Consider the following 16,320-nt stretch of genomic DNA (forward strand, 5'->3'; position numbering starts at 1 on the left):
ACAGAGAAAACCCCAACAATCAAGCGACCATCTCTGGATGAGCACTTGGAAACAGTGGGAAGGAAAAACACTCTTAACAGGAAGAAACTGCCAGCAGAACCAAGCTGGGGGAGGGGCAGGCATCTGTCCCAAACAGCTTGGGATGACAGGAGGAAAACTATACGGACCAAAATCTCCGGGGAATGTTTCCAACACCTTGTTGAATCCATGCTATAAATAATTAAGGGAGAATGAATGAAAAGGAGATTTGCAACGTGTACCTATTAAAGTGGGTAGTGAGCCTGTTTCTCCCTAAAGTGAGGGTTGTTCATAATATCATTTTAGTGTGAAAGGCATTAACTTAGTTAGTTGGATACTAGTTAAAATATAATATTTTAAATCTTTTTAGGCGAGTTAATAATACCTTAAATGGTCCACAGAACAAAGCACATTAGGACCATTATTCATGTAACCATATTTACTATCAACAACGAATAATTAGGAAGCTGATTTAGATCTCAAATAATGGCAAACTACTGGTCATACAGAATAAGCACTATATAATACAACCAATGGGCTACTAATAATTCACACTAACTAATCCACCAGTGTGTGAATGTGAGAGTGAATGAATAGTGGAATTGTAAAGCGCTATATAAATGCAATCCATTATTATTAATATGCAATAGCTAACAGTTATCGCTTGTAGCATACAATACAGTATTGCTAAGTTATTTATATAATTTACACAGTCTTCATTAGACAGATGAAAAAAATGCACAAATAAGAGATGAACTTAAGAATTTTTATTTCTTAAAAATAGCACAGGTCAAGCAAACATTGGAAACATTTAATATTAGTACTGTTCCATATCACAAAATGAGTTATGAAAAGAATAATTAAACCACACAAACCATATAAGTTTTTCGATATGTAATAAATTAATCAGCATAACATAAGAAACAAAACCATGCTTTGTACTTCTGTGTCGCACAGGAAATATTGAAACTCCAATGCCGAAAATTTAAGACACCTGAGAATATAAATATCAAAACAGCTTGCTGCAGCAATTATTTAGTTCCACGGTTCCTCCCATTTACCTTAACTAAAGCTTTGATAAGAGGACTTTTTTAAAAAATTACATTAATGTAAAAATTAGCATCAATTTTAAAAAAAAAAAAGAAAAGAAGAAGAACATCCATTTCTGTACAATGTGCATATCTGAGATAGTGTGGTGACAAGAAAAAAAGAAAAAGAAAATGCCTTTTTGTCCCCAGCTCTTGGTGAGGCGGCGCGGCAAAAATTCAATCCGAAATGGACTCAACTCCAAGCCACATTCAGTGATGTGAGCAAACAGATTTTGGATTGAACATATTCAATCATCATTCTCAGTGAAATGACAGTCTGCAAATATTCTTACTTTGTATTTAATTGCCCCCTTTTTTAACTTCTGCTCCAGCGAGTAGTGAAGTTTAACCCTTTATAGATCTGAGCTTTAATGACTGTGGAGATTAAACTGCTACTGTCTATTCACAACAACAGGTCACTGAGGAAAAGAAGAAGCAGCTACACAGGTAGTAAAGGGGTTGCATATTGAGTCAGTAAGGACGAGGGTACGTAACAGGCCATCTGGCTGATAAAAACAACTCTTTTCTTAAAAATCCAAGGCTCGATGGTTTTATAGGAATTTCTGAAAGACTGGTTGGATGGATTTTACACAGACACTGCAGAAACAAAAACAACTGTTTTGACTGTGAGGTATGTTCTTCTTGTGACAATATAGCTTGAGAGTCTATATCAGAAGCGTTTGCTCCTCTGATAAACAGTCCACTCGTTCAAGGTCACTGCCAGCAGCAACCGAAAACTTTCAAAAGCTCGGCATTCACTTCAAAGAAAACGGCTCCAATTAAAATGAAATCGACGGGAAAACGAAGACGGCGTGACACGAATCAGCGAGACAATCGCGCCGATCTTAATGTGGAGGAAAGCGAAACAGATCTGGGGAAGCCAATCCCATCTAGACACATTACACAACAAAAGAGATGGCCTGGATGACTGAGAAAACACAAAGATAAGGAAAGGAAAAGGCAGGTTTTTTTGTTTTGTCTTTTTAAAAACCACTGGTTATCAACACAAAGTTCCACAGTGCCCACTTGGAGTAACACAGTAACAGTGCAAGCCATTATACTATCCAGCAAAATATACCTGTGAGAAAAAAGTGCTTATTGCATAATGAGTTTCTGTTATGCGCCTGCAAGAGGGCACACATACCTATACAATGATCCAACTGTAAACATGGTGCAAAGTAGTTATGACATAGTTTAAGGCTTTCAAAGTTTCCTGAAGAAGTGTTCACTGAGTTAAAGGAATATGTCCATAAGCGGGACAAACAGTGGAAATATTTAAAAAAGAAATAACACACGCACACACACACTCTCTATTCAGACCTGGACACTACAAGTGGGTCATAAGTACATAAAATACATTACAGGTTCGACTGATTTGGTAAATGGTGGATCTAATATTTTGGATGGGTTCATTCCTGAAATCTGATCATTTCATATAGATTTAGGTGCCAGCATCCCTAAATCTACCGAACAGGTTCCAATCAAATCGACATTTGTGTATCACTATTCAAATCAAACACAGGTGGAACTTTTATCATCAGGGATGCACTGATATACAAGCAAAAACTGTGACTGGCCGATGACTGATATAAGACTGAATCTACCGATCGTTATCTGTTGTGTCAAATTAACTGGGATCTACTTTGTTTCCAGGGCATAAAAGAGTTAATAAACAACAACAAAAACTAAACACACGAGCTTGGATATCGGGGAAATTTTTTGTTTTTCCGACATTGGAACCGACCTGGAATTTCACAATCAGTGCATCCCCAAGTATTATTAATGGCTGCTTCAGTGACACGACTGCACAGCCCACATCTATACTGTGTAGATGAGGAAAAAAAAAACGTTCCACTGATCTAATCTTCTCAGAATTTGTTTTTGGTTTCCACATAATCAGTTACAGTAAGATTTTGCCCCCCCTATCCCGATGCTACTCATAAGACTGATTTATCTGCTGTTAAAAGAAATAACTGGCACGTGTCTATATTTTGTCATCTTTCTCCAAACCCTCGATGAGGAAGTGAATGCTTTTACTTTGAAGGCAGCAGGCTTAAAAACAAAACGAAAAAACAAAATTAAAAATCAACTTGCATACAAAACATTTCTCATTTCTGTCACTACAAAAAAAAAAAGGTAAATCTAAATAAACTGCACACACCAACACTCACAGGCAATGCCATTCTATCAAGCATACGTACTGTATGTTACCCCTAATATAAGGACTACAATTCATCACGTGTATTATTTCTCCTGCTAGTAGCATTACCATTTTTTTTCTACATTAAAAGCTTAAAGCTTATATACATTTGCATCAGGTTTAGACATAATACTGCTGTGTATTATGTGTCAGCATTTCATTGATGATAACTGGTGGAGCCTTAATGATGGCGTGCAAACAACTCTTCTACATTGAAATTCGATCCACTTTCAGGCTAAAATGAGTATTTGATCTACACTTGAACTGGATATATGTGAAAAAATATTGACTTCAACGGAGATGGTTACTGAAGCAGTATTAAAAAAACATGAAGGAATGTGTCACCGCTATAACTTAATATCAGCAAAGCTACAAACAAACAAAAAGATTTTTAAAAAGCGTCTATCCATCGCCTCGCTATCTAATATCCCAATATTGTGCTACTCATGGTAAATAAAGGTTACTGACAAGGTAGAAATGAACCACAAGAAAACCAGAGAGGATTATTTGGCTGATGATGATGATGAATGTGCAGATTTGTACAGACAATATGAAAAAAAAATCCCTGCAATCTGTGAAAGTGTTTCAGTTTGAGACGATGACGTTACCTTCAGGGTTGGGTTTGATTTTAATCGACTGAAATCTGCTTCGTGATTCTCGTTCTTATCGAATCCTGAGATCAAAATTTTACGAAAGGCAGAAAAAAGAATTCCTGTGATAAACGTATGCTGCCATCAGGTGGTTATCCACAACGAGGTATTCTTGATTTGATTTTTTTGGTTTAAACGAAATACAATATTTGTGCTAGCTGTGTGTGTTTCACTTCTATGGCAGTTAAAACGTACTGATTTTTATTTCAGCGGGCTATGTTGCAAAACACCGTTTAGTACTTTTCCAAGGCCTGCTGGGACTTTTGCAACTCTTATGTGATTTACCTGGCATTAAATTCTTGGGATCTCATCCACAAAACTCTTTTGTGGTCTAATATCACTGCTACTGATGCAGGACAGTAAAAACTACATTCTCAGATCATCCTGCAGTAAGTCTACCTTCATGCCTCTAACTTTCCTTAACTGCAGTGATTACATTTCACTCTATCATTATTGGGTTTTCTGAGGCTTAGCCTAGTCTGCCATACTGTAAACATCACACACACATGCTCATGTAACTGCCGATGCAAATGGAAGCACAATAGGTCCAAAGTCTTGCTTTCAGGAAACGACAAGTTGAACCAAAAGCCGCATTTCTTAACGAGTCCCCGGTTCTCTTAGGTTCGTAACAATTTTCAAACCCAACCCTGGTTGTTGTTGAGTGGGTGGACAGTGTTCATGTGACTCAACTGTGTGGACACAGAGACGCATCCAGCGCCGCGTGTGTATGTTTGTGTGTACGTGCACATTTGTTTTTAGTGCAACACAGCAATGCTAAGTCCTAACTAGTGGATCTGATTGTAGTCGGTTCACTTGAACTAAGGTTGACCGTCTTGTGCTCCCGTCAATGCCAGTGCACAGCAAACCCACGCCACCCTAATTGTGCACGTCCGGATCAGAAGCCGAGGACGCGCCCCTGTTGCGCCCCAACATGGATGGCTTGAAGTCGGGATGACGGCGGGCGTGCTTGATCAGGTGGTCGCTGCGCATGAAGCGCTTGTTGCACAGCGGGCACTGGAAGCGCTTTTCCCCTGTGTGGGTGCGAGTGTGGCGGGCGAGCTCATCGGAGCGGGCAAACTTCTTCACACAGTTAGGCCAGACGCACGGGAAGGGCCTCTCACCTGGACACGAAGGCAACAGAGAGCAGAGAGAAATCAGTCGCCAGGTTTGCAGAGAAAGCACACAAGACGGTGTTTCATGACTAAACAGACAAACACACGGGAACAGAAATGCTACTCCCTTCTCTCTGACGAGAAATCGGTTTTACAATAAACAACTGCATACATAAAAGGAAACCAAAATTATTTTCACTGATCTTTGATCTATGATTGGTTAAGGTGCAAATTTCTGCAACTAACAGCCTAACTATGAAATAAAACGTCAGAAAAAGTGAACAGTTCCTGCTGCCAAAAATGCCCCACAGCCTCGGGTCATTAAACCTCCACATTATTCAATAATGTATAAAGACAAATGTTTACATGTGAAAAGGTAAAACCATGAAGTATGGATTGAAAATGTCAAAGTAAAAGCTGACAAAATTTAAACTCATGGACTGTTTTGGAATAATTCACTTTTGTGTCATTTCAGTTCGCACGTGTGCTTTATTTTGCCTCTAATACATCACATCAAACTGATTCTTCATATCTTTTGTGTAGTCCTCAGATATAAGTCGCTGTTGAAGCCCACGTTATTCTGTGCTTTCAAATGAACTAGGGAGGGAAAAACAGGTTTTGTATGCTTACAGTTTGTGTTATTGCACAATGAAGGAATCTGTTAATCTGATTACTTAAATCAGATCAATTTAAACACAGTGACACAAATGTAACACCTGCATTACCACTTTTCACGTATATTTAAATACGTGAAAAAAAAGATATAGGATCTAGATGGCTAAGATTAGCCTTCCTGGGCTACTACTAGGCTTAATCTCTGGCAGGCAACACGAGTCAAACCCAGGATAAGCGAGTGGGATGCTCGGTGCCATTTGCAAGATCACAAAGCCTGGCCACGTTGTTGCTGCAGAACTCTGTGGGCGTTCCCACGACACCGTCTTTGAGCCGTTTCCTGCCCTTAATCCATTTGCGCCTGCTCAGTGACACTGGACACGCCAAATCCCCTGATTTGCGAGAAAAATCACACTTAAAGTCACTAGTAAAGTTACGCTATCGTTCTGACGGATGAACTATTCACAACCAATCTGCCTTTATTACATAGTTAAAACACATGGGTGAGGTGTATGGTGACATGTAATTACGTATTCAGCAGAAAACACCCCAAAATGCGTTGAAAGCCCTATATATGGTAAAGGGGTGGCGCATCCAGAACTGGATATCAATACATTTGATCAATAATTTACACATCGCGGAGGATTGATTTCAACTTGTCAGCATGCGTGAGGGTGAGAGTGTGATGCCCAGAGAAAAACTACACAGCGCCAAGCACTTGCTGAGGCCTTTTACGTTGTCCCACTATCATTTTCAGCGCTTTCAACTTTAAGGTTTCGTCTTACGTTCATTTCATATGCAAATCCAGCCGAGAGGAAGACTTTCGTCACAGGTTTTAACGTCCAGCCCAGTTCTTTTGTTGGTTTACTTCTTTGTCAGACTCCGAGGGGAGCGTTTCCCCCTTTGTTTGGCTAAATTACTTTAACAAGTTGTAAAAAGAAAATAAAAAATCATAAAGAAGCAGCCAGCGAGCACGCTTACAGTAGTTAGTGAAAGGCACAGCACTCCCACCCCTCATATAGGTCTGATTAAACGATAAAACCGTCTGCTTGCATGGCACCGAGGAAAGCAGAAGTTGGGGGTACAAAGTTGAGCTATCCCAAGGGTCTAGCTAAGGCTGTGTAAATACATGACATGTGAACTGCTGATATGACCGATGTGTTGTGGTCGTTCCCCTCCATACCTGTGTGCGTCCGGATGTGTGCCTTCAGGTGGGAAGATTTCCCATAAACTCTGTCGCATCCGTTAAAAGTGCACCGGTGTCGCTTCAGCCCTCCTCCTGCTCCCCCGGCCCGCTGCTGGTGCTGCTGTCCGGGGACCGGGGTGGCGGTGGGGGTCATGGTAGGGGTGGTCGGGTCGGACAACGTGGTGTAGCCGCTCTCCCCACCACACGAGGAGTTGCTGTTCTCCGAATAGGCCGACATCGGGCGGAACTTGCCGTGTAGGTCGGTGAGGATACCGGCCACCGCCACCACGTTAGCTCCCTCCAGCCTCAGCGTGTCCCGCACTTCCCTGTCCTCACTCGACCCTTCGGGCTCCCCGGGGAGCAGGCCCACCGAGGCAGGCTGGTTGGCGGGGGCGACCGGGGTGGGTCTGTGTAGAACAGGACCGCTAGATATCGATACCAGACACTCGGCAGCGAAATAATCAGACGACGCAATCAGCGACATCGTTATCTACTTTGCTTTGTTGTATTTAGCTTAAAAAAGAGTTAAAAAAAACAATCGACCAGGAGGGGCTAACGGTAACGTTCGTCTGATCCCGACCTCGTTTTCATCAAACTGGACGAACAAACCGCTTCCAGCAGAGACTTGTTACCGCCATACAGCGTCTCAGCAGCTTGAGAATCACTGGATAAAACAAAGAAACGGCACGTTTACATGCAATAACACACTAAGACCGTGCTAATTCTCCCGGTCCAACATGCGTGCCCCTTACTGTCTGACGGTTCATTGTGTCTGAGCCTCCCAGAAGCCGGTCAAACCTACGCCCCCTGGTCCCGGACTGACGATGCGTTCAGGCTCATCGGTGAACGCTTTTTGGTGGCGTACACTGGTACAAATGTCTACAAAGCTCTGGATAATTCTCTGATTTTGTTGTTACACATACCCACATGCGTGTCATTTAACAGATATGGCAAACTCACCCATGTACTGAAGATAAAAACTGACATAATTTGAAGATATCATCGTTTAGGTACACCTGTGAACGTGTCATTTCTTTAAACGCTAAATCATACTTATGGCTATAAAGGTAACAAGCTAAATAGTTGTGCAAAGTCATGCCTGAAATTTGCGGCAAAAGGCGGTTAATGTCTATTTTTTTTAACAGGAAGTTGTACAATACGATTTTTCAGAGTCTTGAATGCCGCGCGGACCAGAATCTCGCAGTGACTGACGTCGCAGCACGGGCGTGGACCGCGGGGTTGGGTGCATCGTGGAAAGTAGGTGGCACTGGAAGCCTGCCTGTTAAACGATGGGGGAAGGAGATGGGGATGAAAGGCGTGTTGTGTAATTTAGTTTGAGCTCAGTCTGAGAATAAGGAACGTGGCCGAATGGCAGGGGTGAAAATTATTCTGTAAAAACGCCACCATAGCTGCTAAAGCCTCTACTTCCCCACCTGCTTGTTATCCATACCACACAAACACTAGATGTCCCTATTTTCATGCGCTAACTACTCTCAGCTGTGTTTCTTTGTCTTCTGAAAAGTTCGTGGATCAGCTTTTCACTTCACTAACAAGTGTTTAGTGTAGTAGTGTGTAAGTATAAGGAAATTATTCTTCTGAAAGTTCTTTTTTTTTTGTGTCAGTAACTTTGTAATGTTCCTAGGTCAGCACTCCTGTCTGATATATATGTGTCAGAAATGTGTGTGGCTAAAGGGGGGCATGGGATGGCACCACTCCCATCTAAAGTTTGATTACTCCTCCCACTAGTAGCTACGCAAGCTGTGCAAAAGTCTTCCACCGCCCCTCATTTCTTTTTATTTTGCTTCAAGTGAGCCAGACTTTCTTCTCTTGAGCAGTAGTTCTCCAGGATGCCTGAAGGTCATTCAGAGTTATTCTTTGGACAGTGGCTGCTTTTCACTCATGTTCAGTCCAGTCCTTGTACCTTTCCATTTTTTAGAGGAATGTTTTTGTTTGTTTAAAGCTACTTAACACTGATCTATGAATCATCCAAGCAAGGAAAAGGCAACTAACACAAGGGATGAACCCGTGCTCCGTGTACACATAACAGACAACTTAGCAAAGAACCAGTTTTAAATTGTATCTTTTGACACTTTGTTAGTAGCAGCCTATCACAAAAACATAATTTGTTACCATTCCATTAGTTAGATCTATGAAAAATGCCAAAGATAACAGAAAATAGTATTTTTGCACTAACAAGGTGATTCCCAAAGAGCTATTAGCTAAAAGCTTGCCCTATCTCAGGATGCATAATGTGTTCAGGCCTAAAAACCTACAGTAGAAAAACAATATCTGAAAGCATGTCCTTCAAAAATAGCAAAGTCCATCAAAGGCCTGACGCAGGAAATGAGAGATGCAACTATTCCTTCAGTTGATCCATCCACTGTTCATTGAAGCTTCATCAGAAATGGTCTCACTGGAAGGGTGGCTGTCAAGAAGCCATTCTGAAGGACTGGAAACAAGGAAAAAACGCTGAGATATGCCAGATCACAAAATAACTAGACTGAAAATTAGTGACAACATGTCTGATGGAGTGTTGAATCCCAATTTGAAAATGTCAGTTCGAATTATCATTAATATGTACAGAGGTCAGGCGAGAGTTACAACAGTGAGTGTCTATAGCCATCTGCAAAACATGGTGGAGGCTCTGTCATGGTTTTGAGCTGCATTTCGGTCAGTGATGCTGAGATGTGGAGATCTTGCTAAACTTGATGGACTTATAGAATGGAATTAACACAGGAAAGTACCATCAGGTATACAATCTGGAATCTGTTTGAGCACAACAATGATCCCAAAAACACCGCCAATGCAGTAAAGCATACCTGGGTAGAAAAACACACAATGGCGCACTATCAGTCATGGATTGGCCTCCGCAGAGCCCGGACCTCTACATTATTGAAGCAATGTGGGATCACATTAACAGAGAACAGAACAAAAAGCAGCCAACATCCAAAGAAGAGGCCTGGAGGACTATTCCTTAAGACTACTTAAAGAAATTACAGGAAAGCTGTGTTGAAAAATAAAGATGGTCACACCAAATATTGACTTTCAGGCTTGTTAGAGGCTTTCAAAAAAAAAAAAAAAATGCCATACAGAGCTTTGAACCACACCCTACAAATTTTAAGTGGTTTGGTATTTATATTTCTTACTTAGTTACCTGTGTGCCGCCCCATTTTATCCTGCAAACACCCCAGTCTCCAACTCAGTATCCTTGCAGCTGCCAGCTTTGCAAAGAAATTCTCTCCTTACGTGGTTCATGTCTTATGTCTGTCCAAGTCAACAAGGGTGTAAGAAAACTTGATGTTTTGCGAGGCCCGGTGTTCTGTCAAGTGATTGGCTCAGTGAATGTTTGTAGCTTCAGTCTTGGAAGGTATTTCCTGATTGGTTGCTGTGAGCAGTATGGGTCACAGAGGAAGCCCATGTACAAGCCTGGTCATTCAGTGGCTGTGAACAGTGCTTGGTTTTCATCTCACTCATATGTGGAGGATCGGAGGCAGCCAGACCTGTAGTGGGTTGCTATGGCAGTATTGTTGTTACTCTTCAATGGTGTACTTATTTTTCTCCTGCTACATGGTAAGTTTTATGGTTTGCTTTGTTATATTAGTTCTTGAAGAGTGAATTCATTTTCCAGTCGAAACAGGGTTCGGCTGTAGTAGATGTTATGTATAGAAGTTTGACAAGGGCTGTAATGTTCTGTCGATATTCCTGAGTTGTTTTTTTTCCCTTTTCAGTAGGTGATTGCCTACAGGGGAAACCAAATCTCTGTGATTTAAGTTGTTCTGGTAAGATCTTTGTTACTTAGTCTAATGGATCTCAGATTTATGGATGCATGCACACTGACAAGGAGGGTTTTTTCCCCCTCAAAATTTCCTTTTCAAATTTTTAATTGTGTTTTATTTGCTAAATTATTTTCACTAGGATTTCCTACCTCTGAATTACTCTATCAGAAAGGGGTGAGATACACTTACAGGTATAGCACGACAATTACCAGCACCCTTCACGGCTCCACTGGTGGCAGGAATGGTCTGGCTTTGGACTGTCTGGTTGATATTGACGTGGTCTCCAAGTGTCACCTAATGATGCAGGTCAGCTTTAATAAAATAGTTTTTGCAACGCAACAACAATAAAAACGCATTATTAAATAAAAAAAATCTGATATTTGATGTGCATGTTTGATCTCTACAGATAAGGAATCCGCAGATAAAACGGCTTTCCCCTCAAAAGGAGCACTCTGTGCAGCATTTAAAAAGTCTGAGGTAAAGCCAGTGTATAGATTTAATACAGTCCGGTGTGTTTTCACAGATGATGGTGAGTGAATGAGTGCAGAATTCCTTCTCTTCTGTTTCCTTTTGCATGTGTGTGTATGCCATTCTGTCCGCTCATTTTGGAATGCTGCAGATGTTTTTCCTGTGAATCTGATTCTCAGTTCAGATGCTCCACTTGTCTGTGTTCCCCGGTCTTGTGGGGGCCTCATCTGGTGTTTTTGTTTCCCAGGGAGTCACTGGAGAGAACACGCCTCAAGTTCTCCCTCCAGAGGGGGAAGGTCACGGCCCTCTGTCTGCAGGAGGGGGAGCAGGTGTGGGCTCTGAACATTAAAAGGGCTCTACTGAGCATGTTCCAGACGTCCCCCATGGCTTCCAAACTGACATTAGAAAATGAGGTGGGTTAGTGGAAACGGAATTTGTTTCCATTCATTTCCTAAATATGCATGTATATGAAGAAATTCTTCCCAGGGGTATTTAACTTTCTTTCACTCTTTCTTTCCCTCAGACGGATGTGTACGGCACCTGCATCAGCAGGTACGAGAGGCGAGGACTCATACTGCTGAAGACCAGGGATCTAAAACAGTGCCATCAGTCCAGGCTGGCAAACTTCTGGCCTCATTCAGTTGCTCTGAGTGAAGACACAGTAAGATTAGGGATCTTTCTCAACAGTGTTTGGAAATGTTGATATGTCATTAATTAGTGACTGACAAAGTTGGGAATAAACATGCACATGGTGGTTATTTTATGGTGTAATTCCTGTAATTTGGAATGAATACTTCTAAGGAAAAGGCACAAAAAGGAGTGATGGTGCTAGTCCTCTGCACACCTGAATTAGAACATATATTAAAGTGTGGATTTGAGTCATATTCTAATGATAATGAGTTTGTTTCTTCTTTGTCTTTTTGTTCTTTTTTGCTAGTCAGTGCATTTGGAGCTACAGTGTGCTCAGCGCCATGGCTCTGTAATGGAAGAGGTTAACTGTACTGAGGCTGTATCCATGATGACATGGTCCAGGACTACAGGGATGGTGAAAACCCAAACAGTGTCTAAGCTACTCTTGCTCAGAGCCCAGCCAGGAAGTCCTCTAGGAGCAGGTCAGAAGACTCTGCAGTCACCTTAATCGAATCTAATCCCACTCACCACCCTAAGTCCCAAACATGTCACCTGTGTGGGTTAATGAGGGTTTGGTAATGGCATCCATAGGAACGGGTCAGCACTGACTTCTATACCATGCATCTCTCTGATTTCATGAAGTCTTGGGGTTCCGTTGCTCCACCCATGGCTGTTTGTTTACTGTTTTATAATAAAATACCCCATGTTTGCCTCAAAATGCTGTGAACTGTGCGTCTTTCCCTCACGTGAAGTCTGCAGAAGCACAAAAAGTTTGGTAAACTGGGCTCAAAAAGTCTGCTAAAGAACTCTCTTGCACTTGACAATTTAACAGCGTGAGCACGTCCATGGTCTTAGCCAGAGCGCATCTCTGTGGGTTCTGTGGCATTGGCTCTTACTCTTTCAGAGACCTTGATTCGTGTTCTCCTCATTGTCCCTGCAGATTCCTTAGGCACTCGTGTGCCAGCTGACCTTCAGTTTGAGGATGAAGGAGCTGCAAGGCTGGGAAAAACTAGACCAGCAACACCACAGGAAGTTGGTCAGACTGTCAGGATGTTATGCAGCCTCACCTCAGACCCACAACTGGTAGGCCATAAATGCAGCAGGTCACAATCTTTTAATTATATCAATTATACTGCAGCCCTCTTCAGCAGTGACTGTGAATAGCTTACATTGACTGCACCATGTCAGATCACTGAAGGTGTGTTTGTATATGTAATTCATGGCTGGACATCCACTGAAGCTTTTGGTGCTATAGCTCAGAGAGTGATTACTATGAATATCCCTTCCAAAGGTTAGTCTCGCTCAGCCTGGCAACTTGTTTACATGGGAGGTTTATAAAGACTTTCCCCAGACCAGGGGTCGGCAGCCTGCGGCTCTTTAGTCCTTAAAGTGCGGCTCCGCATGGTTTGGGGAAATAAATTAGAAGTGTTTAGCTGAAGTGTATTTTATTTATGTTAGTTCTTTTTTAACTTGTAGTTCTAAATTGGAAGATTTGTGATATTGAAATATAAAAATAAAAATATATTCTATTATTTTTTCATCGCTCAAAATAAGCGTCACACTCTCGGAAGCCGGCGTACCTGCCGAAACGTCGTGCATTTATCCAGACTTTCCACCCCAGGTAGGTCAATTATGGATCTTCAGATCCACATTATGTCAGCAGCTGTTCTCCACCGTGAACTATGTTAAAAACAAACACCGCTCACGCCTCACAGATGGCAGCTGCGTCCTGCAGTCCTGCGTAAAGATGAAGGTGACTTCGTACAGCCCCGATTTGCAGACGCTGTGCGCAGAGTTTCAGGAGCAGAAGTCCCATTGTAAACATACCACGGCAGACCCGACGATGTTTGCATGAACACGCTTTTCAGCATCTCTTCATTGACCACTTTTCACACACGGTTGCTGTACGCACACAGCCCGACACACACCAACACAACAGCATAGATAGCACAGACGTTAAGGCGGTGAGGCGTGATTGCGTGTACCGCTCAGGTGCGTCCGCCTCCCCTGCAGCGGAGCTGCAGACCACGCCCCGCCACACACATTAACCAGGTAAAATACATATTTAAGCAGAATTTTGCAAATATCTATTTTTCCTTTTTTAGCAGCATAGTGCTTTTTTTCCAATTATTTTTTAAAAGCCAGGTCAAGACTCCAAAAGCCCAAAGGCGATATAAGGGGGGCGGCTCACAACAGTTTTTGTTTGCTACATGGATCATTTTAGTTCAGCTGGGTGTCTTCCCTTTTGTTATATTTCTTTAAGAGTTCAAAATGTGTTAATTACATAAATAAAATGTAACTTTCTCTGTAGCACTTTATGGATTTCATAAGCAACACACCTTAGTTGTTCACACAAAACATAAAGGTAAAAAACAATACATACAATGTTATCTTGATTTTAGATTTCAAAAAGTATTTGCGGCTCCCAGTGTTTTCCTTTGCATGGAAACTGGGTCCAAGTGGCTCTTTGGGTGTTAAAGGTTGCAGACCCCTGCCCCAGACTCATTAAAATGATAAACTTATAGTGTGAAGATCAAGTGACTTAAAAACAGTTTTTACCACCAAGCCATACGACACCTCAACCACAACACTTAAACACACACAACACAGCACTCAGAAGCTACCCTGCAGCTTCACAAGTACTCTGTTTAATCTGCACTGGTCACTTCACTTCACTTTATTGTCATTGATATTTATATTTAAAAGTGCAATACTGTAATTTTCTGCTGCTCATTCCTGTGCAATATCCCATCTGCCCTCCCGTCATATTTCTTTTCAAGACTTTCTTATTTAATCACTAGTGTACATATATTTATAGATACATATATATTTAGTCATCTTTTCTCTTTTACCATGTCTCTCTAATATTTAGCTCCTTACTATTTTTATATTTTATTTTATTTTATTATATTTTATTATATTTTCTCCTACTGTATCATGCTGCTGAGTGACTGCTGTTCGTCAAACACATTTCATTGCAATGTTGACCCTGTGCTAACTTGCATGTGACAAATAAAACTGAAACTGAAACTGAAGTGATTGATAGGATGACAAACTGTGTTCACAGTTCTATAAGGGTTCATTTTTCTACTTTAACACTTTTGAAAAGCTGATACTTGACATTCACTATATGTTAGCAGCAACTTTAGTCCATATTATATATGTTTGGTTTTTCTGCTCCAGGTATCACAAGAGTTTATTCAACTGGTGTTCCAGCTGAAAGATCTGACTATCTCTCAGCTCAAGACACTTTGGCAAGAAGCTTCTTTCAAGTGCCGCAATGACTGGTCAGTATATCCCAGAAGTTTTATAAATGAGTATCTTTTGGTTGCTCCTTGAGTTCCCTGTCAATCTACCGCCAGTAAAAATTCTGTAAACATATGAGTATACAGAATCTGTAGGCCAGGAACAACACTTTTGATACTGAAAGCTTTATGGTTCCTCTTTTCAGTCCATTTGTGGACTGAGTTCTTTTGTTCCCAGGGACTAGATCAGCAGACCACGATCCCATGGGATTCAAGATTGTCTCCACCATGACTATTGCACATGTCAGTTAATAAAACATATTTCCCTTAACTGCTAGTTGGAGTAAAGCTAAAATAACAGCCAACTTAATTAGACAATATTCTGTGACTGAAATGACCCAGCGGGCCCAAGGACAGGGTCACCTCCTTGTTTATTAAACATATCAAATCTTATCACAGTGGATTAATGATTTATTACTCGCAAGAGAAACAGAAAGCAATTAGCAAGGAATTGCCTGTAAGGTGCGGCAAGAACAGATAGTGTGCAGTGTGGTTTAGTGCATGACTTCATGGCAATATAATATTATTACAATACTTTACTCAAGATATAATATTAATGCAATTTTTGTCATTTTGTGATATGCTGAGTATTGTAATAACATATGTGTGATTTATCACCTTTTTATGCAAATTATGTCCTCAAAGGTCAACTGTGTCCATGTCTGTTTTACATCTAATGAGATCAAATTCAGTTTGTTTGTTTGTTTTTACTGCAAAATGAGATGGTTACTAAAACCTTTCATAATTGTTGCTATAAGACACAATCAGTCTAATATCAATCTGTGTACTTTAAAGTTAACAACCTTCCTGTTCCACAGGAATATAACCAGAAAACAATCCCCTGACACCCAGCTGTGCTCATTTACAGTCTCATTCAGACTCATGACAACATGCTGACAATCTGTCTGCATTTAGAAATCAGACAACAATTATTTGCAAGCCTCAGACAACCACTCTGAGAGTGATTGCAGTCAGTCCAAGTCAGGCTGCAACTATTTGCAGAAAGGTTGCCTCCTATCAGGCGACTTGTGCAATCGCTTTGTAATAAAAAGTGATTCTGAGTGTGCAACACCAACAAGCTCTGGGCAACCATTTACTCACCACCCCTGAATAGAGAACACATTGAGTAGGCAACCACCGATTTTAAATGCAATGAGGTTACTGCCCTATTTTAATCAGGGCACTCAGGCATTAGCTTGCTCTGAATTAGGAGCTAGCTTTGTCAAGCTAAGTGTTCCCAGTGCTGGATGCTTTGTTTTTGGTTTTTTTGGCTGA

The 16,320-nt window shown here is 41.2% G+C and overlaps 2 protein-coding genes across 2 annotated transcripts in view; one reads left to right on the forward strand and one right to left on the reverse strand.

Annotated features, from left to right (window-relative positions):
* Nucleotides 1-808: 808 nt before the first annotated feature.
* zgc:153115 (Krueppel-like factor 9) lies at nt 809-7,848 on the reverse strand. Its single transcript, XM_006786836.2, has 2 exons — nt 6,864-7,848; nt 809-5,077 (listed from the first exon to the last, which is right to left on the reverse strand). The coding sequence occupies exons 1-2, from the start codon at nt 7,348-7,350 to the stop codon at nt 4,833-4,835; spliced, it is 732 nt and encodes a 243-aa protein (XP_006786899.1). The 5' UTR covers nt 7,351-7,848; the 3' UTR covers nt 809-4,832.
* A 2,488-nt stretch (nt 7,849-10,336) lies between these two features.
* Nucleotides 10,337-16,320, forward strand: part of apoltp (apolipoprotein lipid transfer particle homolog) — a 41,619-nt gene continuing 35,635 nt past the window's right edge. Inside the window, exons 1-9 of the mRNA XM_087831963.1 lie at nt 10,337-10,436; nt 10,595-10,645; nt 10,782-10,948; nt 11,049-11,119; nt 11,358-11,523; nt 11,634-11,771; nt 12,048-12,222; nt 12,681-12,823; nt 14,924-15,027. Coding sequence (XP_087688089.1) covers nt 10,382-10,436; nt 10,595-10,645; nt 10,782-10,948; nt 11,049-11,119; nt 11,358-11,523; nt 11,634-11,771; nt 12,048-12,222; nt 12,681-12,823; nt 14,924-15,027 — 1,070 coding nt within the window. The 5' untranslated portion in view covers nt 10,337-10,381. The remainder of the gene's footprint in view (nt 10,437-10,594; nt 10,646-10,781; nt 10,949-11,048; nt 11,120-11,357; nt 11,524-11,633; nt 11,772-12,047; nt 12,223-12,680; nt 12,824-14,923; nt 15,028-16,320) is intronic.

This window comes from Neolamprologus brichardi, chromosome 18 (genome assembly GCF_056152115.1).
Source record: "Neolamprologus brichardi isolate AB-2024 chromosome 18, ASM5615211v1, whole genome shotgun sequence".
Lineage (NCBI taxonomy): Eukaryota > Metazoa > Chordata > Actinopteri > Cichliformes > Cichlidae > Neolamprologus > Neolamprologus brichardi.